General features: G+C 37.8%; 1 protein-coding gene across 1 annotated transcript in view; it reads left to right on the top strand.

The window, feature by feature from the left end:
• The window catches only part of LOC124606979 (splicing factor 3A subunit 3), a 75835-nt gene that overhangs the window by 38227 nt on the left and 12169 nt on the right, over positions 1–25439 (top strand). The window contains exons 2-8 of the mRNA XM_047139121.1: positions 378–425; positions 2229–2387; positions 9480–9552; positions 16044–16135; positions 16259–16480; positions 16735–16871; positions 17932–18087. Of these exons, the coding sequence (XP_046995077.1) occupies positions 378–425; positions 2229–2387; positions 9480–9552; positions 16044–16135; positions 16259–16480; positions 16735–16871; positions 17932–18087 (887 nt within the window). The remainder of the gene's footprint in view (positions 1–377; positions 426–2228; positions 2388–9479; positions 9553–16043; positions 16136–16258; positions 16481–16734; positions 16872–17931; positions 18088–25439) is intronic.

The raw sequence follows: 25439 nt of genomic DNA, 5'->3' as shown, positions 1-25439 counted from the left end.
ATAATGCAGAATGTGATTTAACATTAGTATCTTGAAATGAATAGTGAAATAAGTAAAGATAAGCTGTCGCCTCAAGTAGTGTATAGGTACATTAATAAGAAGCTGATTGTTGTTAGGATTTGTGCTGTGTGAAGTGGATGAGGTGATCATAGGATGGTGGCAGGATTAGGAGAGTCAGGAACAGTGTGAGAAGGGATAAGGTTACACCACCATAGAGTGTTCGCTCTGGAGTGCAGATTGGTTTAGTTGCATATTGCTTGCTGTGGTATAGGGCATGGAGTTTGTGGGAAGGATGGGGACAGCAGTCTTCCTCTGCCCACCCTCTTCATCTTCCCTTTCAAGACTTTACTCTCATTCTAGACTTTTGTATGTTTCAGTACCGAGAGGTTATAAATTCAGACCACCGTTTGAAGATGCTTCTGGATGTAAGTAAATGCTGTCAGTAAAGATTTTTAACTTAATATTTTAATAATTAATTGAGATAAAGTAAAAGTTCACATTCCATAATTAAACACACAGAGGCTTATTGTGACCACACCGTAATACAACATAGTGTGTCATATTGTTGATACATTTTGCAAGTCATCTATCTTGAAGTTTCATGTAGGAGATAGATTGCGTCCTTTAAATTTCTCAAACTGATAATTGGGCGAAGTAGCAGCTCTACAGAATTTAGCACCACATCTGGCTTTCACATCGATAACGAATGATTCCATTTCAACAAAACCATTTCCATATGCAATGTCCAAAGCTAATAAAAAGCCATTAAGGCCTTTGTCAGCAGTAGACACACATACACACACACTCACGCCAACGCAACTTGCACACATGTCTGCAGTCTCAGAGAACTGAAACCAGTTTCAGTTCTCTGAGACTGCAGACGTGGGTGCAAGTTGCATTAGTGTGTGTGTGTGTGTGTGTGTGTGTGTGTGTGTCTACTGCTGACAAAGGCCATAATGGCCGAAAGCTATAATTGTGTGAATCTTTTTGTTGTGCCTGTCGTGACTCAGCATCTCCGCTATACTCCGCTATATGGTGAGTAGCAACTTTACTTCTCTGGTATTGTTACATTCTATCCTGGATTTTCCATTGTTAAGATTGAGAAATTTGTGTTTTGGTGCAGCACCTTGATATTCAGAGGAACTTGAGAATTTTGACATCACTATTTGTGTTAAAAAAACTAATTATACTACTTTGTCCAGCCCCATGCTTTTATTTGAATTCCAGTTTAGAGTACACTGTAAAACAAGCCATTATATCCTTGTTTTCCCCAAACAATTGGTAACCAAATTTCTGTCAAATCATTAATTCCAGATTAAATTCCAATGAAATGAACAGCCTTAGCTGCTTACAGGCATTGACATACGTCAACGGGGACAGATGAAAATGTGTGCCCCGACCAGGACTCGAACTCGGGATCTCCTGCTTACATGGCAGACGCTCTATCCATCTGAGCCACCGAGGACACAGAGGATAGCGCAACTGCAGGGATTTAACTCTGGCATGCCTCCCGCGAAACCCACATTCTGAACATATTGTCCCGCGCTACATTCATAGTGGCCCTGCCCATTATACTCGTTACTCGTGGTGCGTTGCCGATTCCCATAAGAGTTCGGGCACTGTTTGTGTATTCGCACAGAAGAAGAAGATGTTCGAGTGGCCGGTGAGCCTTAACTATATATATACTAAGGTGGCATCTGTTCTTTCGGACAGAGATAAATCCCTGCAGTCGCGCTATCCTCCGTGTCCTCGGTGGCTCAGATGGATAGAGCGTCTGCCATGTAAGCAGGAGATCCCAGGTTCGAGTCCCGGTCGGGGCACACATTTTCATCTGTCCCCGTTGACGTATGTCAGCGCCTGTAAGCAGCTAAGGGTGTTCATTTCATTGGAATTTCATTCTAACGAGCTGCATGGTCACCAATGGTATCTGTTCTTTCGGACGTGTCCAAAAGAACAGATATCATCTTAGTATATATATAATTCCAGATTAGTTTCTCACGTTTGTCTATTGTCTTCTTGCTTAATTTTAAATGAAATTATAGCCACATTGTTAATATTATCAATGTACGCTCTGTGGGTATACCCACAGGTATCCCTATCTGCACAGTCTTTTAATAGATTAGGTATGTATTAACAGAAAAATCTAACTTGTTTGCTATTACACAGTATTTTAAAATTGATAGCAGAAACTAATTAATTTATGCATAATTGTATTTTCTGTTATTCAGCACTACATGGACAGTACTAATAATCTCAGAGAACTTTATGAAGATAAAGATGGACTTAGAAAGGAGGAAGTGGCTGCACTCTCTGGTCCTAACGAATTTGCAGAGTTTTATACAAGACTGAAGGCCATTAAAGATTTTTATAGGCGTTTGCCAAATGAGGTTTGCATGTTTCTTTCTGTATTTACTCTTAAGGATAAAACTGCAGTTGTTACTAACTACTATATTTTTTAAAATCTCAGTTGCTGATACTGAAGAATAATAACAGGGAGGCATATTGATTATTATTTGCTGTTGTTTCATTATTCTGTGAATAATGGCAACTTATTTGTGTGTCTGTGGAATTATTCAGCAAGAAGTAGTGATATGATTGCTTTGTGGCATGTTTCCTTTTCCCTTCATCTGTTTGTCATTCATGAGCTTTTTCTGCACTTGCAATCCAGTTGGTGTAACTGATTGTTACTACTGGTAGTGGAATTATCTAAACCTAGGAAGGTGGTGTGAGGCATGTCTTTTTGTACTTATAATCTCATGTTACAAAATATTATGTGTCATATTTATTAATTATAAACATTAATGGGTGTATAAAACCATGTCTAGAGCTACGCCAGGATAGCCGAGAGCGCTAATGCGCTGCTTCCTGGACTCGGGTAGGCGCGCCGGCCCCGGATCAAATCCGCCCGGCGGATTAACGATGACGGCCAGTGTGCCGGCCAGCCTGGATGTGGTTTTTAGGCGGTTTTCCACATCCTACTTGGTGAATACTGGGCTGGTCCCCACGTCCTGCCTCAGTTACACGACTTGTAGTCATTTGAAACACATTCACACTATTTCACGATTTACACTAGACACTGACAGCTGGGGTACACTAATTCCGTCCGGGGGGGGGGGGGGGGGGGGGGGGGGGGGTTATGGTTTGGCGGCAGGAAGGGCATCTGGCCACCCCTTCAAATTAACCATGCCAAATCCGTACTTAACCCAGCCGCCCCTGCGCACAATGCAAGGTACAGGCAGTAGCAAAAGAAAGAAAACCATGTCTAGAGGTATAGCAAAGGCATTAATTTCAGTAATGATGATAACAATTCCCAGTACAGTTTCTTTCTGGTAATAATTTTTAAAGCAATTGGGAACATGATTTCCAACAGAGTCTGACTTCCATTCATGGAATGCAGAACTTGCGTTTGGCAGTTTGCTGTACATAACAGTAACAAATGTGCAGCTGATCCCCAGCCTATTTTTCCATTGTCTTTTGTCAGAAGTTCTCATTCCCTCCTCCTTTAGATTACTATGTGGCGTGAAAATGGAGAATTCACTTGATGGCAGCTTAACATCGGGGTCCCGTGATGTATGTTTTAGTTTCTATACTGATTATACAATAGAACAGGCAACACATTTAGCAATGTTCTATCAGTGGCGCAGAAGCACCCCAGGACTAGAAAAGGGTGCTGCAAGTGAAGTGGTAATGATAAACAGTTAGAACAAGAAGGCAGTAGATGCTTTTGAAAACTGGTGCTACTGAAGAATGATTAGATGGGCTAGATTGCATAACTAATGAAGAGGTATGGAATCAAATTTGAGAGAACAGAAATGTACTGCACACCTTGACTAAAAGATTGGATAGCACACATCCTGAGGTAAAAAGGAATTGTCAATTTGGTAACGGAGAAAAGTGTGTGTGTGTGTGTGTGTGTGTGTGTGTGTGATTACAGCTTCACACACCGTTAATATCTTTCTTAAAATGACAACATCCATACATGTCATAGTTAGAAACAGCTTTTCATTGTTTGTGGCCAATGTAATTGAACAGTGGTCATAAAACAAAGGTGCTCTGCCATTAAAACTTAGTAACTGCCACTATCAGTGTTTACAGCATCTCATTACAGATTAATGTGCAGTAGATGGGTAAATCACAGGAAGCATGCATATAATAGTGGAATTACATGTATGTAGTAAGTCTTGAACTTTGTGACTGCAGTGACACTTCTGGCTTGGGGAAGATACGTTTCAGTTTGGTATACCCATTCTGGTAACTTCATATGCAAATTCTATTATGTCTGATTGTGGGTGTCAGTAAATTATCTCTTTTTTTCTAATTGTTGGTGGATGTCTGTAGTACACTTTTAAGATGGAAGCCTAATTGTTGAAAAGCTGCGGAACATCCTACCTGATTATTTTGGCACACAACATAGTTCTCAACATCATGGTTAGTAGACTCTAAAATTCATGGAATATCATTGTTATGTGAGTTGCTATGCCTCCGACACAATCTGTGAATGACCTCTATTCTTTTTTTAGCAATACATTATTCTCACTTTTTCTGGTAAAGACATATTTTTGATGGTAACAAGTATAATAATGTATCACCCACAAAAACAATTTATCAAACATGATGAAATAATGCTTCTCCTATGTCCTGCAAATGCTCGGAAAAGTAGAAAACCATAACCTTAATGCAGTGAAATGGGTATTTCTAAACCTGACTAAGCATGGGGCATAAACCTTGAATTATTGATTGTGGTCTGATGAGTCTATTTATACACAGTTCTCAAAGTCATCTCACACTGCCGTACAGCAAAGAAGTATTCTAGGCAAAAAGTTACTCTCCCTCAGGAGACAACATGCTAATGCCATGTAATATCCTCTACAGTCCTTATAAAGGCCTCAGTTCAGCTAGAAAGAGCGTCCACAATTTTTGTTTGTTTATGTCATACCCAACTGAAGCCATTTGTTGATGATTAGATCTTGTAGCACCGGCAAATTCACAAATGTTGATTACTGCATTTCACTTGCTGTTACAGATGATTCATACACATTTTCTGTGGAAGTAACATGAGGTGATTTAGTGGATTGATGAAGATGCAATTGGGTCCTTGAGTGTTGTCCATCATACCAGAAGTGCTTTTGTGAAACCCTGTAAAAACAACTGTTGTCACCTTGGAAAATGAAAGTATCATATTCATGTCAATCTGAATGAGTGGGCCAAGGCATGGTATGAAAAACACCCCTAAAACACCTCAGAACCATTTCCGACTGGAACAGACTGCAAGTTACATGTCTCTGTGGGCCGTTTGTCAGTCAGTGCAAAATTGAGACTCATCAGGTCACATTACACATCTCCAGTCAATTACTGACCAGTTTGTTTGTTGTTAGGTGCATTAAAGGCGTGCAGCTTGATGTTGTGCTGGGAGCAATGGCCTTTTGCAGGTACCTGATTCCACATGTCCATTTGCTTGCAGTTCCTTTGACAACATTTACTTAGAAACAGTTTGAGATGGCTGTGCATTCAATGACAGCAGCAGATTGTCAGAGACATGACACTTAGTCTTCAGTCTCTGTTGGTCAGGACCTTTTTATGACTAGTGTTCTTATATCATGTTATATGGCTGTAAGCGGTATGCCATTCCTTGTAGACATATGGAGCAGTCTATGTTGATACACTATTCTGTATAGATACATTTAACTGTCCACGTTGATACACCAACGCATTGGCCAGCTCCATTCACGTAATGGTCATAGACTCATTCACATACAATACCGTCTTTCTGCCTTTCTGTTGGGTCTCCATGTTGACCCATCTTAGTGTGTTGATTCCATCGAACCAACTGCCACATACACACCACTTTTCTGCCATGACTTATGTCAATGGTGAAGGGTCACATGGCCACTTGGTACCAGTTCTATATCATCTACAGGCTTTAAATTAACCAGTGTCTTCTTTTAAGGAGGATGGCTGACATTTTGTTTGGTAAGCTTACCTAGGAATGGATAAATGCAAACTGTCTTCTTCCAACTGTGAGGAGTGGTTGAGGTTCTATAACTATTTGGGTGATCATATTGTGACTTGTCAAGTTCGTCAGGTTCTGTGGTCACACTAAAAAAATTAACTTATAAGATTTATGTAACATGTGTTAACACATGTTTATTAGTGCCGCATATGTTGTAAACTGCTATGGGTCTGCTATTTTTACAATCTATGACACTGATTGTCAAATTGAAAGATTTCTAGACTGGGGCCGAAACCCAGATACTTGCCCTTTGTAACGAGGGCTATGCTGGAAGTTTTTAGCAGAATGTGTGAAAAAAAAAATGTATTTGCAAAAAAAGTTTACAACTTTTCAGAATACTCTCCATTAGCACGTATACATTTTTCCATTCTCTGAAACCACTTAGAAAATGTGTCAGTCCAAGCTTCTTTTGGGATGTCACTTAGTGCACTCTCGTATGCTGCAATGGCCTCTTCATCTGATGAAAACTGCTGGCCTCGGAATTTTTTCCTTAGTCTTAAGGAACAGAAAGAAGTCACAGGGGGCCAGGTCAGGTGAACAGGGGGGATGGGGTAACACTCGCACTTTTTCCTTCTCCAGAAAGTCCATCATTCTGGCAGGCCTGTGCGCAGATGCGTTGTCGTGATACAGCAGAAGATGCCCACTCTTGGACTTTGGATCCTGTGACTTCCATGTGGCGATGACTTTTGGAAGACAATCGTTCACGTACCATTAAGCATAGACTGTACGGCATGTATCCAAGGTCACAGAGTTGAAATGCCCGATCTTTATGAAAAAAGTTGCCACCATCTTTTTTTCCAGAGCTCCGACTTCATCGAACTTTTGTGGGTGGTTCCTCCCCTGGGAAGCACCACACAGAAGACTGTCTCTTCGTTTCAGGGTCGTAATGGTAGACCCATGTTTCATCACCTGTGATGATATTGTAGGTGTCTTGGGACTTCCCTCCGTTGAATTTTTCGAGAATGAAACGACACCAGTCCACTCTTGCCTCCTTTTGGCTTTCTGTCAGGGAATGTGGCACCCAACGGGCACATCTCTTAGTAAGGCCTAAGTGACTATGGACGATGGTCTGTGCTGCTGTTGATCCAGTATTTAGGGTCCCTTCAATGTCGCAAAATGTAAGATGTGGATCTTCTTTGATCATTTTCCTCACAGCATCAATGTTTTCAGGAGTCACAGCTGTTGCTGGCCAACCGGGACGAGGTTCATCTTCAATTGACTGCTGACCCCTCAAAAACTCGCGAAACCAATTCCCAACTGTGGCCCTGGAAGGGGGAAGCTTCACCAAAAACACGCAAAGAAGAATGGCATTCTTTGGCACTTAAACCCTTTTTATAACTGTAAAAAATCATGGCGCGAAAGTCACGGCGCGACAGCTCCATCCTGCACCATGCACCATCTCTGACTCAGCACTGCCTGTGCTTTCTTACCGCGCTGTGGGAGGATTACACGTCCCAAGGTCAAAAAACATCACTCTTTCGAATGAAAACAACCCCATTGTCCTCCGCCTTACAGTTTATGGGCTGCTAAAAACTTTGGGCATAGCCCTCGTAACAACGCCCTTACTGAGTGAGATATTCGAGCACAGTCGAGTGCAACTTTCGATCAACTTTGCTCTGGTCTCTGGCTGAGCTGTTCTTCGCTATGTTTCAGAAGTGCTAATCTACAAACCATTCAGAGGATATTGTCCAGAGTTTGTTAAGTAGTAGAGTGGTATTAGCTGGAGCTGTGAAGATGGGCTGTGAAGACACCTGTGTAGAATGATTATAAGTATTCCCCATTAAAAGTGAGGGATCAGATTTGAGTCATGGTTACACGCTATTTTAATCTGCAAGGAAGTTACATGTCTCATGTTTAGTTGCAGAGTGAAATTGCATTCTGCATTTATTGGGTTGGTTCATAAGTTTAATGAACACAGCGAGTTTAATGAACACAAGGCAGAGACTTCAGTAATTGACAATATAGTCTCCTTCACTACTTAATACTGGGGTAACTTTTTTTTAACTTTTCAATTCTGTGAGTAGAAATCGTGTGGTTTTGAAGTGAAGAAATTGCTGAGCCATGTTCAGAATGCGTTTCCAACTCGAAAGGAAGCTCCTGGAAGGTTGTTTAGTAGAGAACAGAAAGGTGAAAATCTGAGAGCACAAGATCACGTCAATAAGGTGGGTGGAATGACTCCCCAACCCAACTCCTGTATATTGTTTTCTGACATTCTAGCAGAGTGTGGACAGGTGTTATCATAGAGTGTGTAGTGTTTTTGTATTCCATCTGCAACACGTCTCAGTTGTTGACAATAAATGTCAGCAGTGATGGTTACACCTCGGTGAAGCAATTCATAGTGCAACAAACTGTTGCTGCTCCACCAGGTACATAACATTATCTTTTGTGGATGCACGGAGGTCTTTGTATGCAGAGTTGTTGCTTTGTTTGGGCTCAGGCATTTCTTTATTTTCCTTATGTTAGCATAAAGATGCCGTGTCTCGTCACCAGTAACAATATGGTGGGATAGGAATGTTGGGTATTGTTCATGAGCCAATTAATGACGAGCAAGCAGAGGTGCACATATGGCCACCACTGATTTTTGTGATTTTGGCGTAAAGTGTGTGGTACCCGCACACCAGATTTCTGAACCACCCCCTTTGCATGTAAATGTCCCACAATGGTGGAATGATCACACTTGACACTGGCCAGTTCTCGAGTACACTGACATGGATCACTCTGGGTTAATGCATTTAGACGATCATCATCAAATCCCGAAGGTCTTCTTGAATGTGAAGAGTCATTAGTATTGAAGGAATCCTCCTTAAAAGGAGAAAGCGATTTTCTTGCTGTGCTTTGTCCCAGTGGGATTATCCTGATACATCATGCAAATGCTTTTGCTGCTGTCACACTCCACATGCTGTATCCAAATGACAGTATGTGAACTCAGATAGCTGCAGTGAACCACAAATAAAAAATGACGATTGATAAATGAAACCATAGCAACCAGAATACCAAAATGCAAAACAAAATTGCTACACCGAGCGAAGTGGCGCAGTGGTTAGCACACTGGACTCGCATTCGGGAGGACGACGGTTCAATCCCGTCTCCGGCCATCCTGATTTAGGTTTTCTGTGATTTCCCTAAATCATTTCAGGCAAATGCCGGGATGGTTCCTGTGAAAGGGCACGGCCGATTTCCTTCCCAATCCTTCCCTAACCCGAGCTTGCGCTCCGTCTCTAATGACCTCGTCGTCGACGGGACGTTAAACACTAACCACCACCAAAATTGCTACAAACTTTTCCACCAACCTCATAGTTTGTATTTTATTATGGCTTGCCTGTGAGATAGTACCAAAATCTAACAAATTATTAAATGCAACTTGGTCACTGCTTATTAAATGTTTTTATATTGCAGAGTGTAACAGTTTTGAAATGCTGTGCAATGGAAATTGTGAACAAGCTTTAATGTAATTTCTCTTCAATTTCAGATCAGCATCCCTATGTCTGTGGAATTTGAAGAACTGAATAAACTGCGCGAAAATCCCTCAGATGAACAAGCAAGTATGATAATACTATACTTTCATTTACTCTCAGCACAAGGTAACAGAACGTAGCCTGTTAAATAAGCCTGAAAACTTCGTACTTTGTACAAGTTGTCTTCTTCCTCAGATATCTGAAGACAAAAGTGTGTGCGACAAAATTCTGCTTAGATGCTATTTTTGATGAAAATAGTCATAAACTGTGATGGCATGTAAAACAGAAGACATAGACGGTATTCTTAGTTGTGTTAATCTTGTTACTTAAATATCAATCTGCTCTTTTTAAGCTTACCTCACAGTGTGTCTTACAGATTGTGATGCCGCATTTAACACAGTGCCTTGCTGACTGGGAAAGAAGTCACTGAATTTTACTTGTGGTTTGTGTGTCTTGTTTAACTCGAATCCATCCTGATTTTAAGAAAAATGATTTTTTTATGGTTATAAGACATAATGGATGAAAAAGTTATTTTCCTGTTTTATACAAAGTCTTTTTTTTATGTATTGATCCAAAATTTAAAAAAAAGTGCTGGCACCTGGATTGGAAAGAGAAGCAACTGTTAGATATTGCATTACTTTCTTGTTCAGCTTCTACAAATTATGGAGTTCCAGTTTATTGCTTTTCATAGGATGCAGTTGGTAGTTGGTTCTTGGTCATAGTGGGCATCCGGTATTAACATTTAGAACAATAATGGAAATTCTTGGGTTGCGCAACACATAAAATAATGGAGTGAATGGTTGCCTGTAACTTATTCTATATTAACCTTTCTTCATCAGGCCATTTCTCCAACTTTACTACTTGCTATTCTTGCTGTTTTTTGGTAATTGAATTTGTTTGCTTTAGCTGCAGTGTTACAGAATGTTACTATGTAAGACTCCTGTGAGTCGTTATCAAAATTAGAATTGCATTTATTGATGTAAACCATTTGTTTATCATCTAGTTTATGTGGATTAAGACCCTTGGTTTACATATTGTACAGACTACTGCCTCCAAAATGCAGCTGCATCTTATATTTGAAAATTGTATAAAAATAACCTTATGCAGGTGTGTCTTGTACTCAAAATTAGTTTAAAAATGTCCAGTGTCGGATTTAAAATTCTTGCCAGTCTAGAAAATGGCCATATATTCGCTGCTGCAGGGAACGAATCTCTATCTGGCAACATTAGATTTAACTGGAAGCAGCAGTGCACTGATGCGACGAACATGAGTTGCGGGGATTCACAAACTTGCTAAAACTGTCTCCCTCCCACCCCGCCATCTTGTACCCAGAACACAGTCTAGCCTATGATGCTTAACTGCAATCTACGGTACCAGTGAACTTGAATTGAAAGTGATTTGTGTTATTGGTAACAGTACAGTAGTTTTGTTAGGAAGTAAGTAAAAGGTTTTAATATGATGCGAGCTATAAATTGAAAATAATATCATATGCTGAAGAACATGGAAACAGAGCAGCTGAGCAGCATTTCGGCCCTCCACCAACAGAAAAAACCACTTGCATTTGACAGGCTAGTAAAGGAGAAATGGAAAAAAATGAGGAAGACCAAATGTCCAGACAGAAGACTGAATACAAAATGGCCCGATCTAAATGATGACTTATTGAAATGGATTCAAAGGCACTGTCAAAATGGCATTGGAATTAATACAGAAATGATTCAAATACATGTTGGTAAGGTAGCGCTACAGTGAAACTTAACAGACTTTAGCGGTGGAGTTGGTTGGTGCTAAAGTTTTATGAAGCGTCATGGATGTAGCATGCAAGACAAAACCAAAATATCTCAGAAAATGCCACCAAAGTATGAAGAGAGAATATTTCTTTTCATCACTGTATTGTTCAACATCGTAAGAAAATGAGTGTGGAACTAAGCCAGACATTGAATATGGACGAAGCTCCTCTGACATTTGATATACTGAGTAACAGAACTGATGCCATGAATTGTGCTAAAACTGTAACTATAAAAACAAGTGGACGTGAGAAAATGTGCTACACTGTTTCCTTCCATGTTGTGCTGACAGTACTAAACTTAATCCAGTGACTATTTTCAAGCACAAAACAATGCCAAAACCTTTGGAAATACTGCCAGGTATTGTTGTTCACATGACAAGGGTTGGACAGACGAGACATATGAAATTATGGATTATCAGTGTGGGAGAGAAGTAAAGTTGCTTTGTTGAAGAAGAATTCTCTTCTTGTGCTAGATCAATTTAGTAGTCACTTGAAAAATTCTGTGAAAGAGAAATTGAGACAGGGAAACACAGAGCTTGCTATTATTCCGGGAGGACTTACTTCACAATTGCAACTTCATAATATCTCGAGAAATAAACCGTTTAAAGTGTAAATGAGAGACGGATGGCGCAAATGGATGATAGATGAAACCCAACATGAATTCGTGCGAAGGAAACCAGTATGCGGGTGGATAAAACACTCGTGGTCTGGAGTGAGAGAAGACATTATTGTTAAATCTTTCAAGAAGTGTGGCGTAAGTAACACTCTTGATGGCAGTGAGTACCATTTTATATGTGGTGGTGATGATGATGATGATGATGATGGATGATGAGGAAGGAGAAGAAAAGTTTAGATGGTGATTTTAAAGGTCAGTTTGGTTTTATCAACTAAGATGTTTTTAGTCTGGCTTTGCTATCTAATAATAAAATGGGAGAAGTGCCATTTAAAAAAAAAGCTTAAAAATTAAGGTGCATTTTATAGTGAGTGGCATCTATTAGTCTGTACAATATAGCAGTATACTCGTATAATCAGTGAACCTTGCAATTTTTGAGTTGTCTTGCCATGTCATTGGAACAGGGTGTCTACGCTCTGAGACAAGCAGGAAATCCGGGCAAAACCTGGGAATTTTTTAGAATTCCTGAAATTTTTCATTGTTTTAGTCTTGAGTTAAATTTTTGTAGTTTTGACTGGTAAGAACTGCTAAACAGCAAAATGCTTCGAAGGCTTTAGTACGAAGACTATGGAATACTTCATAACAGCAAAGTGCTTCCGATGAGCATGATGTCACAAGTGTTTAAAGTTCATTTTAAGCAGTTGCTAGCTGATGCTCATGCGCAGTTGAGTTGCGTATGAGCAGTGCCTTCTCCCACTTCTGTCTACTGGAAGCGTGGGTGGCTGCACCAGTAGCAAGAAGTAGTCACGCTACACAGAAAAATTTTTCTGGCACACCCAAGCTGCCAGACTCACACATGCGCAGAGCAGTCTGGTTTTTAGTGGGGTGGGGTATAGTGACATGTTTGTATTTAGTGATTTTACTGTTTCCTTATGTCCTATTTCCTCTTCATTTACAGTTCACATGTAAAATGAAAACAAAACGGATTTCTGTTGCCGGGAGTTATCAGATGAATTGAAACACATTCCACACTTACAGAAGGCTGTTATTAGTTTCAGTTTTCTGATTTGATTTTATTTCCACATTTTTGGCAGTCAAGCATTAATCGCCTTGCACAGCAATGATGTTATTTTTGTTGGTTTGCTCAATAAATATGGCTTTTATTAATCTTTTCAACAGATGCAGTCAATTTATAAGAAACGAAGTGTTTCATTCCACACTGTTGGCTAGTTTCAGCTGTTTACTGAATTTCAAGTGCACATTTTTGTCTTCTGGGACGTATGGCATTATGTCATAATAAGGAATCAAATACTAGACAATATAGTACTGGAACTCCAAGAAGTGCACTGAAAAACTTATTATCAGGTTGGGACATACAAATGTGTCCTTTAAGCTGAATTATGCATTTTAGTATGGTTTATGAAATTCCTATGCACTTGAAGTATCCTTTGGTGTCCTATTTCTTTTATGACGTCATGTAAGATCTCTTAATGCTGTATGTGTACAAACATATGGGTTTCCTACATCATCGTAGCTGGCCAGGCATAGTAACACCTGTTTTCTGGTGCTCTCTGGCAGCTGCTGAAATGAACCCACGTCTAAGAGGTCGTGGGAAAATATTGCAAATGGTTCTTTGAAAAGCGCTATTATTGTCAATGGAAATTTTCGTTTACACAGGATGAACTACGTTATGTGTGAGAATGTGCAATGAATTTCTTAAAGCACAGGGCATTTGACTCCCATTTAAAACTTAACACTTCCAGGACTAGTCGCTTAGAATAATTTCAAACCCAGAAGACCAGACATTAATGTCATTGTTTAAAATATTTGTGTGATGTATCTTAGAGTGTAACACACTCTAAAAAAACCGATGTTATATTTGAATGCTTAACTTTTTTTGTGGCTTATTAATCTTCAAGACCAATATTATATGTGAAAGCTTAGCTTTTCATGTAGCTACTCTATGTACATTAATTTAAACCATTAACTTTTCCTATTTTTGTGTTTGTTACGTGACAGTGGTGTTGCTATTGGCTGACTACATCACGTATGTATCCTATGCTCTGAATATCTGCTGTCATTGGGTGACGAGATCACATGACATTAGCTATGACTGGTTTACAATAGCACATTGCAATCTCTATTTCAATGCTTCTGAAACTAACATGTTGTGTTTGGTGGGATTTGAATTTATACTTCCATAAATATGCAGCATGTCGTAATATGAAAATATGCAGCATAAATGTTGCTGCATGTCAAAGATCTATCGAAAACACATTCCTCTCTCCCCCCTTCCTTGCTGAGTTTAATTTTCTAAAATGCCGGAAAGTTCTAGTGCATTTTTAACCGAGAGATCTGGGGAAAAATCCGGGACTTGTGTGTGTCTGTTTCCTCTTATACACCCGGTGGAAAGTCAATTACATATGTTATAACAGGAGTGAAGCTAGAACAGAATCTCATTGAACACTCTCGTTTTGCTCCATTCTGAGTTAAGTTTTATTCCTGCAGTGCAGTTGGCCACTGTATCGCTCTGCTTCCTATTATGAAGAGACTACTCTATCCACGCAAGAAAGTTGCCATTAAAGACGTAACATTTTAGATTCCCAAGCTGAATTGTATGGACTACACAATCAAAGGCCTCAGCAACTCACAAAATATGCCGTCAGGATATTTTCTGTTGTTAAGTGCTGACGGGAATTAATTTCTGAGAAAATATTTTTAGAACGTAACTGAAAGGTAGTTAGGTATACTGTGAAAAGAGTGTAATCATGGGTTCCTTTCCTAGTTTTTTGTTTTTAATAGAGTGTGTGTTAGATGTAGTTTTCATCTCTTCTTTTTATTGAGGGTCTAATGTCAACACATTTATGTTGATAATGAAAAATCCCTTTAAATTATAAATTCATTGCAAAGACGACTCAAGGTAGGTCATAGTGAGTCAGCACTAAAATTCAGTTATCTGCTAGAAACACCCTCATGCCCAGAATGATTACTGCTTTTTAGTGAGATAATTGACTTTTGGTGGTGTAATTAGTATTGACTGCAGTAAATCTTATACATTTGTATTTGATTGGTTATAAGTCGCTGGAATAATTGTTACCACTGTTTGGCAGCCATCACTGTACTCACAAACCTACTACACCAAACAAGAGTCCTTTTTTTCTTTATATAACTTTCTGTTAAAAATATACATTGAAGAAAAAACCTTAATGTAAATTTTTTTTATTTGGAATTTTCCAAAGATTTGCACAAAAACTTTCTATGTTGAGATTAACTATGAAAATTGGAAGTGATACTATTCATATTGCAGACATAATAAATGGGAGCATGCACGCCCGTGCGCGCGCATGCGCCCCCCCCCCCCCCCCCCCCCCACACCAGAGTAATTTTTTCAGGTGGTGTTGCCCCACAGCTGTACAACCAGTTTCAGTTGTCTGGCCATCGTCACGTTCCTGTATACCAAATAAAATTATACAAAAGTAACATTACAGCCTTAAATTGTCATGGATCTGTTTAGTGATGTAAATATTAACAAGAACAACAACAACAATACATAAATGTAAGGGAATGTCACATACATTACAGTTTAAGCCTATAATGCCACTTATGTGTTATTTTATTTGGTTTATAGGAACATGATGATGCTTAGATGACTGAAACAGTTGTAACGTATGTAAATAATACCAGCAGCTCAAGGCAGTACTATGACTTTTTCAAATCCTGCAATTTGTTACGTAAAGGAAAGCTAGGTCTGGTACCTTACTCAGTTTTTTAAAACGTTGTGACAAATTAACTGGTGTGCAGATAAGCGCATCTGATCATGGACCAACTCATAGCTTCATTTATAACATTTCCTCTTTATGCATTTCTCGTTTTTGGCTTTTGGCCATCAAACTTGAGTGCTGTCAATAGAAAACATCGTCTTGGTCGACATTGTTGATAAAATGCTAGTAGCATCATTTCTGTCCATATCCAGCTTTCTGAAAAGAGTAGGATAAAATAAAACATTTTGCTTCCTTAAAATAAGTATTCATTTTTTGTTTAATACTATTTTGAATTGTAAGAAATTTTATTTTCTGCTTAATGTGAAAAATAAGTTTGTTTTACCTAATATGGTGATTGCTATTCCTTTTCCAAATGTCCTTCGCAGATTTAATACATTTCTCATGACTTACTTCACAGACATGGTTGAGTTTACGGATGAAGAAGGTTATGGAAAATATCTTGACCTTCATGAATGCTATGAGAAGTACGTCAATCTTAAGGGTATAGAGGTAAGTATGCAATTTTTCATAAGTTGTTTCATGATTAACCATGATTTTTTTTATTTTATGGCCGTGTGATGATACACAGCTAATGTAAGAAATGGATTTTTATACTTAAGATTTATATTTTAGAAAGTGGACTACATAACATACCTGACTACATTTGACCATCTTTTTGACATACCAAAAGATAGAAAAAATTCGGAGTATAGAAAGTACTTGGAATCATTGCTTGACTACCTCCATGACTATATTCAGCGAATTAAGCCATTGCTGGACATAAATGCTGAGATGGAAAATGTGCAGAAGCAATTTAATGCACAATGGGAAGCTGGAACCTTCCCTGGTTGGCCGGTAAGTCACTTCTTCAACAAACAAAACTCACTTTTCATTGAAAATTTGAATACAACAAAATAAAATATATTAATAAAAGAAAAATGAATAAAATGTGTATCTCATACTCTTTCCTTTAAAAAATGTTTTGATATCATTCTTGATATGACAAGGGTATAGTTTTTATGACCATTCATTTACTAATCTTTTTCATTTGACTGTAAATCAAAATTCATTCACCTCTTTTTAAAAATAGTCCTTCTCTTTGCTTTCAGAAAGAAACTGGAAGCGCTCTTACTCATGTTGGAGCTCATCTTGATCTCTCGGCTTTCTCATCCTGGGAAGAACTGGCTTCTCTAGGCTTGGATCGACTCAAATCTGCACTTATGGCTCTTGGACTGAAGTGTGGAGGGTAAATATGCATACTTGTCTGGTAAAAAGTCAATTTTTTTTGGTCCGGTTAACAATATGCCACCTTTGTCTTAATATTATGCCACATTGTAACGCAATATAAAAGCTTTTGACCCAAGACAGGAAAGATTCAAAGCAAAACCAAGAAAAGAAAATGTGCATGTTGCATACCACATGACTGATAAAATATTTTTGTCTGCTGGCTGCCAATGACAGTTTCATTCATGTAGTACTACATATTTCCTCTGGTTTTTTTACCATTTTCAAGTTTTGTCACAATGAAATGGAGGTTTAAATTTCATATCCATGTACATAACTGAATTTTCTGGTATTTAAGGCAAATACTTTGTGGTTGTGTGCATTGACAGTGATGATGTGCCTTCCAGTTCTAAAATGAGCAACCTGTGCTCTGTTATTTGGCTTGAACACCAGTGATGTAAACACATTTTTCATACTATTTTCAAAGTGTTTCTCTTTATTTGCATATTTTTCTCTAAAATATTTAACAATTACTTTCATGTCATTTTGGAATATATTATGTGTTTAATGCAAGCCAGAAGAATGTCTTTTGTCAAATCACATTCTCCCCTCTTCCTCCTGCAGCTGCCATATTTTGGGATGCTCCTTTTTAAACAAATTACTATTTTTCATAAATATTAGAAGGTGGGTTGTCTCTGTTTCTTTGTGTTATCAGATGGCGGACCAGTTGAAGTTAGAAAAAATATGTATTTTAGTCTGTAATCACAGTTCTTTTATTTGGCCTAGTGGTTGCTGGTTTGGGTACACCATATCATCCTCACATCTTCCCCTGGCATGCAGTATTTGACACACCTGCTTGGGAAGCAGCATGGCACCTGCATGCCAGAGGCTTGTCTGAGGATGGTCCTGTGTACTGAAACCAGTCAGCAGTAGGCAAAATAAAAGATGGCATTTATAGACTGAAACATATATTTTTTCTGGTTGTGTTTCCTGCTGTACCAAGTGACATTATGTTGGGAATATGTAATTTAAACAGTTTCTATATTAATAAATATTTACGTATGTTCTTGTACTTTTCACAGAACACTTGAAGAAAGGGCTCAGAGACTGTTCAGCACTAAAGGGAAAAAGTCATTAGATCCCAATTTGCTAGCCAAGAACAAACCAGGTAAAGCTGGTCGTGGCAAAGAAAGTGAAAGGCAGAGAGATATTGCTGCATTAGAAGCACAAGTTTACAGGTAATTCAATTATTTTGTGTCTTGTAATGTACTTTATTGTTCTGGAACAAAACATGTGCTAGAATCATATTACAATCCACATTCACTGTGTTCTGTAGCTCACTATTTTTATATCACTTCCCTTTCTCTGTCGCTATCAAATTGTGTAAAAATATTAATTTGTATTGTATAAAATATGATTATATTTGTGTTCACTTGTTTGTTTGTTTGCTATGTAATGTGTTTAAACCCAAAAATAATACCCATTATAGTAAAATAATCCAACAACCAAACTGATACGTCATACATCTCGTGAATTGCTGTTATGTTTAACTTCTTTCCTCTATTTTTTTTTTTTTTTTTTCATTTTATTAGGCATAATGACAGAAAGTGCGCAAGGCAGTTTGGACGTAATGCACTTTATACACTGCAAACACAAATAGAACATTTTTATATAGTTAATGTTGATGTAGTGCAAGCATTTGTGATTGATTGTGTATTCAGATTACATAAAATTAAATGCAATAAGCAGATATGAGGACTTTCCAGAAAATAACTTCTACTAGGCCATAAATAAATACTGCCATAGGTAAAAATAAATATTGGAAATTTTTGAAAACTGAACCTTTGTATTGCTTGTCTGCATAATTGCCATTCAAATTTAAGCATTTGTCTTATCTGCTGACAAGTCAACTTATTCCCACTTCATAAAATTCTGACAGCATCTTGCACTTAGTCTTCGTCTAAGTGTTCAGAGTGAAGCACTATTTCTTGTGCATGAAGGGGTGGAAACCCTTGGAACAAAGTCTCTACTGTAGGATGGATGTTCACAAGTGTCCCATTTGAACTGATGTAACAGTTCTTGTGGTTGTCGAGCATTGTGTTACCAAGCATTATTGTGCTGTAAAAAGAAACCAATAGCCAAGATAACCAGGCCAATTGTTTTGAATGTCTACTCTGTGTTTTTTTAATATTTCACAGTAGACTTCAGGATTGATTTGCTTCTACATTCCGTAAAATCAACAAACAAGGTTCCTTGAGTGCCCCAATAATTGCTAGCCATAACTTCTCTGACTGATTGGGTTTGGCCTTGGTTCTGTTCAGAAGAATTTTTTCTTCTGTATTGTAACAAATAAGAAAGCACAAAGAAGCAATCATCTGTTGAGTGTTGTGGTTCTCAAAAAGCGATTCAGAACTCAACGAGCACGGAAATAGTGACTCTCAACTAGTTTAGTCATGATCACTTACAGAATGCTCTGGAAATCTGAATAAAGCTGTTGGTACATTATGGAACACAAGTTTTCATAAATTTTTATGTCAGTTTCAGTTCCAGTTGTTGCTGATTACAGACAGGCAGCAAATGCTATTGGCATCAGCATCATTCACATTCATGTGTCCACTCTTTGGGAAATCTGGGAAAAAAGCAGGAATGTTTCTCAACTGGGAAAAACTTGGAAATTTTTTAGCATTCCGGGAATTTTTTATTGTTGTAGTTTTCAGTTGAGTTTCTGTATTTTGACTTGCAAAGACTGATACTCTAACAAATAATTTTACTTTTGCCTTTTGCTGCAGAATAATACTGTAGCAATAAAACATAAACAAGAGAATAACACCAAAATAAGATTTAAGTTGCAAAGAAAATGCACCATTTACAGGAAAAAAACACACTGCGCACACAAGTGTATGCCGACAGCAAAATGTGTCGAGGGCTTTAGGAAGAGGACTATGCAATACTTTGTAACAACAAACTGCTTTCGATGTGTGTGATGTCACAACTTTTTACATTTCTAACAGGTCATGGGAAAATATTGTGAGTTGTTTGAGAAGCATTATTTTCAAAGTCAATTTTTTTTCATGCAAGATGAATTAAGTGTGAGAACATGAGATGGATTTCTTACATAACTGAGCATTTGACTTTCATTCAAAAGTTAGCACTTTGAGAGCCAGCCACTTTGAAAAATTTCAGTCCCAGAAGAGCAGCCATTTATACCATGATTTAAAGTTTTATTGGTGCATAAAGGTAACACATTGTAAAAAAGGCCAAGCTTAAAGGTAACTTTCTACACTGCTGTTTAAAATTTGTAGCATTAAGAGGATTGATAAGTTTTACACCTCTGAAGGAAAGTATATTGTCTCTTGCATGGAAAAAACACACTTTCATCTGGAGTATAGTGTATTTTCACCTGGGATTTTAAAAAAAAAAAAAACAGGAAATGCGGGAAATAGTCTGAGATTGTTTTCCTTGTCCATGTATGTAGCATTCTCTTAGACAAATTACACTATTGTAAAAAAATGAAAGGCCTACAACCATCCTTATGATCTTATTTATTATGTAGCTACCAGTTTGGGCACTTCAGTGCGCCATCTCCAGGCCTTTGTTGATGCTGAAGGGGTTGTCATGATCCATTTGTATGCTGCATCAGTGGCCAACGTAACTGGTTTACACAGACTATCTGTAAGTTTGCTGTCAGCACTCCAACTGTAAATTGGCAGTTGATGGTTGGAGTGCTGGCATCACAGTTGCAGATAGTCCGCGTAAACCAATTATGTTGGCCACTGATGCAGCATATATACGGATCGTGATAACCGCTTCGGCATTGACTAAGGTCTGAAGATGGCACATTGAAGTGCTGAAACTGGTAGCTACATAATAAATTAGATCATAAGGATGGCTGTAGGTGTTTTATTTTCTTACAGTAGTGAATGACTGGGGCCCCAAGACTTCCAGTCAAAAGGATGGACATACAAAAAAAATTACACTATTGATGCATAGCAACTTCACTCATCACATTTGGGCTATATAAAATGCAAATTTCATGATGAATGTCAGCAGCTCCTGGATTTTATGCCACAGAAAGTTGTTTTGCAAAGTAGATTTCACATTTGATGAAATTTTCCATTACAACACTACTATAGTCTCATGAAAAATAATGTAGCGTTCTCGCTGTCACAGCTCTAAGCACAATGATGTACTCCACAAATCAGTGTAGAAACTATTCTGTTTCCTTCCCACTCTATCTGGAAATTGGCTTACTTCCTGGGTATCCCCAATATATAACAATAGAATAAATGTCAGGAACTATACTGTATAACGTAGTTGCAAATTCAACGAAAAGTGAGAGAGTTTCTCAAAAAGGAGAATATACTGCAGATATACAAATCATATCTGTCTTATTTAACCTAAGAGAAATTGCAGTCATTATTGTAAATTATTGTTATAGGTGAAGTATTGAGGAAACTTAGGTTTTATATGTTCTGAAATAACGTTGAGCATTGTATTTCACATCTGATTTTCTTTTTCCGAGGACAGTATTGCTAATTGCATTTCGACCTTGTTTGCCAAAACCATCACAAACACAATTTATTGTTATGTTGTCTGCAGAAACATATTTCTGGTTTTATTTTCCTAAATTATTTTGTCATTTTTTATTATTTACACTGTGTTTCTTAATTTTTTTTATTATTTGCAACGTTTTTTCTTAAAAAAGTCGCTGATGTGAAACTTCCGGGCTTATTAAAACCGCATGCTGGAAAGGGACTTGAAGTTTGAAAAGTAAGAAAGAGGTACTAATAAGAGTAAAGCTGTAAGGATGAACCATGATTCATACCTGGATAGCTCATTCCATAGAAAATTTGATTGTGTAAAGCAAAGGTTCCAGGTTAAAGTCCCAGTCCTGCACACAAACCTTTCAGAAGGTTTTGATATAATCGTTGTGGTGTGTCATTTCCTGTTTTCATCATTACATGTAACTCGAATAGACACTTGAAGAATCTTTGTTCTACATTGAAAGGGAGATTAAGAGCTTACATTCGAGATTTATTTGGGTTTATAATGTGGAATAGATGTTACAGTTCCTAAGTGACAGGTAGCAACCACTAAACAAAATTGCCACTCCTTGAACAGTCATCACCACCAGCTAACAAAACTTTATCTGTTGAGGGTGCTTTGTCTGTTGGTATCTGCCATTTTTGGCACTTTTTCATTTCCTGTGTACAACTGTGTGTGTTAATCAATGTAACTGTGTTGACATTAGTGATGTAATAGTGAAGCATTTGGAGATACATGGGGAGCAGATGTCACTTGTTTCTTCAATTAAAATTATATTTTATATGCACTGCTCTAAAAATAAAGTGTAATAAATTTACTGACAGTTAAGAATTTTGATGGACATGAGTGTTTCAATATTCTGACTTTTCAGTAGTGGAGACAAACTTATTTTGTAAATACCACTTATGCCCAGGCTTACAAAGTAACTAACTTGTTTGAAGTATTTGTCCACCAAAACACAGTCCCTGACATCGTAGGTGGTGTTTCTTTTATTTCCATTTAATCATAATCATATTTATTGTTGGATTGTGACCAGAAAAGATGGTGGTGCACCTTGCTTACTAATAAAAACATTAACAAAGGTGAGAAAATCAGCAAGTGCTAGTCTTTGTTGCTCCATAGTATTCTGTAAGAAGGTTTTGATGCATTTCAGTGATGAAAAACAATGTTCTTCTTCTGATGTGATCATGGTAATTATAATTATTCTTTCAACAGTTTCACAAGTTCATTCAGTGTATCAGAAATATTATAAGCTGTTACGGAGTCTAGCAAGCACAGAGCTGCACACATACTTTTGAATCCTTTTCTTCCATAAATAAGAGAGCTCCGTTCAAAGTTTCTTTGCTTCCAAAAAAGAATAACATTCAATACCAGCTCTAAAAGAAGTTTCTGGAAAGCTGGAAGATTTAATGGTGAATTTCTTTGTAGAAAGAGAGAGGTTGCAGCTAAGTGTTCTCTAAGCTTGAATCTTTCTTTCACCCTGGAACTTACATCATCACATACGTCTTTTGCCTCCCGTAATAGATCACATTTCACTTCTCCATCTTCTGTTCTCACTCTTTTGTGATACTTATGCAATTCTGTTGAATTTTTCATTTACACATTCTCTGAAGTTTATAATTTCATGCTCAAAAGCCGTCAATTGATTTTATGCAGAAGTTGGGTCAGTATCCTTTTCTGTAGCTGATTATACAAAATATCAATGTGGATCATAATATTATGAAAAAATGAGAGCCATAAAATGAACCCTTCATCCTCAAAATAGTTACTAAGCCGCAGGCTTGCAGGATGGTATTTTCATCACATATCCCCATTGGTTATATTATTCATGCACTTGATAATATCTTCCCTATATTCGAAAACAGTATTGACACTCTTTGACTGGAAATGCAAAAGAATAAGCACAGAACTTGGCAGCTGTTTTCATAATCATATCTGCCAAGTTTTCCGGTTTTCCCAGAAGATTTCTGGATTTTGGGGTAGTCTTCCAGTTTTCTGGATGAACATAGTTTTTTTTCCGGATTTTCAACTCCCGAGATTTTTCCTGCCCACTGTATTCATATCGCATTTTAGTTTTGACTTTCGATAATAGCTGCTATTCTGAGATGCGAGTGTTTGAAATTTGATGGAAAGTCGACCGACAATATTATTATGTGATTTAGGGTTTTCGTTGTGAGTTCAACTAAGAAATGATGCCATCAGTCTTTTAGGGATTTATATTGTGCTGAATTTCTGTGTATTATGCTATCATGGAAAGATGAGACATTAATGTTCTGTTCCATGTGTTTGTGTGATATAAACATTGCTCACGGAGGAAGAACTGAATTAATAAATCACATTAAATCCGAAGGCAAAGGTCCCGAGTTCAAGTCTCGGTCGGGCACACAGTTTTAATCTGGCAGGAAGTTTCATATCAGCGCACACTCCGCTGCAGAGTGAAAATTTCATTCTGGACACATTAAATCAGTTAAACATGTCTCCAATACGAAAATAAAGGATAGCAGCAGGAAAATTGAGTCATTTTGCAGGTGATGGCTCTGCTACTGTTGAGAGTGAGAACTTGACAGATGATTCCAAATGGGCTTGCTTGATGAGCATTTGTGTTCCTAAGTACTATAGGTTTTTAGGCTAATGCTTTGAATTTACTGCACAGCAGTGCTGAGTTTGAGTGGGTGTTCGGCTTGATGAAGAAGAATCACAATCAGTTTAGGTCCTCTGTGTCAAATGAAACTGTGTGATCCATTTCTGTTTTGAAAACAAGAATCAGTGGTCCATGCTACATGAATAGTTTCTTTCAGAATTTCTGAAGAAAGCGAAGAATGCTACTCGTCTTCATCTCTCCTCTGCAACCTGTGATGGAATATAGCGTGTTCTGTGAACTTGAGAAAATTTTGTAAATAAGTGTAAATAAATGTTCAGTTTAGTAGTTTTGACACTGTCATTCGTATTGTGGCTTGCAAGGTCAAGAGCAGAAAAGCTCATTTTTGTGTAGTGTGTAAACTGTTCCCAATGTTAAGTGACAAAAAATTAACACTCATCAGCAAGTAACTTGTGTAAGTACCTAATTCAGAGTTCGAAAATGGTTATCTTAAAATGTAGCCTACATTATATGTTTTAACATTATCTGTAATCTCTTTCCTCACTATGTTTGAACACCTTGCGATGCATACACATGTTAAATTTTTCGATTTGGGATCTTCTGGATTTCTGTTTTTGAAAGTTGGCAGATATGCATAGTATTTCATTGAGAATTGCTATTTTTTGTGGAGATGCTGAAAATAATCTGCAAAGCCCATGAAGTGTAGTGAAAAATATTCATAAATTTTTATTTATTGAAGCAGCTTGAAGCATAAACAGATGCAACTGGCGGGCACAACATTGAATGTATGAGGCATCGGAAAACTTTTCTTTAACACAAAATCATATCGTGCATCACAAGCTACTCGTGACTGCTGCACCATCATACATTTTTGTTGTTAGTTTGTGTTCACAGTTCTCCAAACGGTGATTTATCTGTTGTGTTATGTATGTTGCCAGAGAATGAGTGTCATGATTTTCTAGTGTTGTGAAATTCCAAACTCTTTCAATAGTTCGTCCATGACTGATGTACCTGGATATTAGTACTATCTAGAAAACAAAGGCTGCATCACTTGTTTTGTCAGCTGTTACAGAAACAAACTCTGTACCCTTAATTTTTTTTCAAGTTTCTTCTCGGCAGTCTTGAAGCATACAATGGAAGATTTCATACTACATGGTTTTAAGGTGCCTTTGAAAATTGTTGATTTTTCTAAATGCAATTTTAATGCCAAGTCTAATTGTGCACTAAAATTAATCAATCCACGAAAAAGGCCAGAATTGGAAGATGTTTCAGTCTCATTGTACCCTCTGAGGGCAAGTTCCAATGCACCACAAAAACAGATATGTAATAATTAGATTTAGTATGTACCTAGTATCGGTGTCTTTTTATTAGTGTAATGCCACTGACCTTCTGTACCTGCTTTCAAATGGATAGATATATTTATACTGCCTATAGTAGCCAGATTCA

Source organism: Schistocerca americana, chromosome 1 (genome assembly GCF_021461395.2).
Source record: "Schistocerca americana isolate TAMUIC-IGC-003095 chromosome 1, iqSchAmer2.1, whole genome shotgun sequence".
NCBI classification, from domain to species: Eukaryota; Metazoa; Arthropoda; class Insecta; order Orthoptera; family Acrididae; genus Schistocerca; species Schistocerca americana.
Note: the sequence above shows the minus strand (reverse complement) of the source record. Positions and strands in the feature narration are given on the sequence as shown.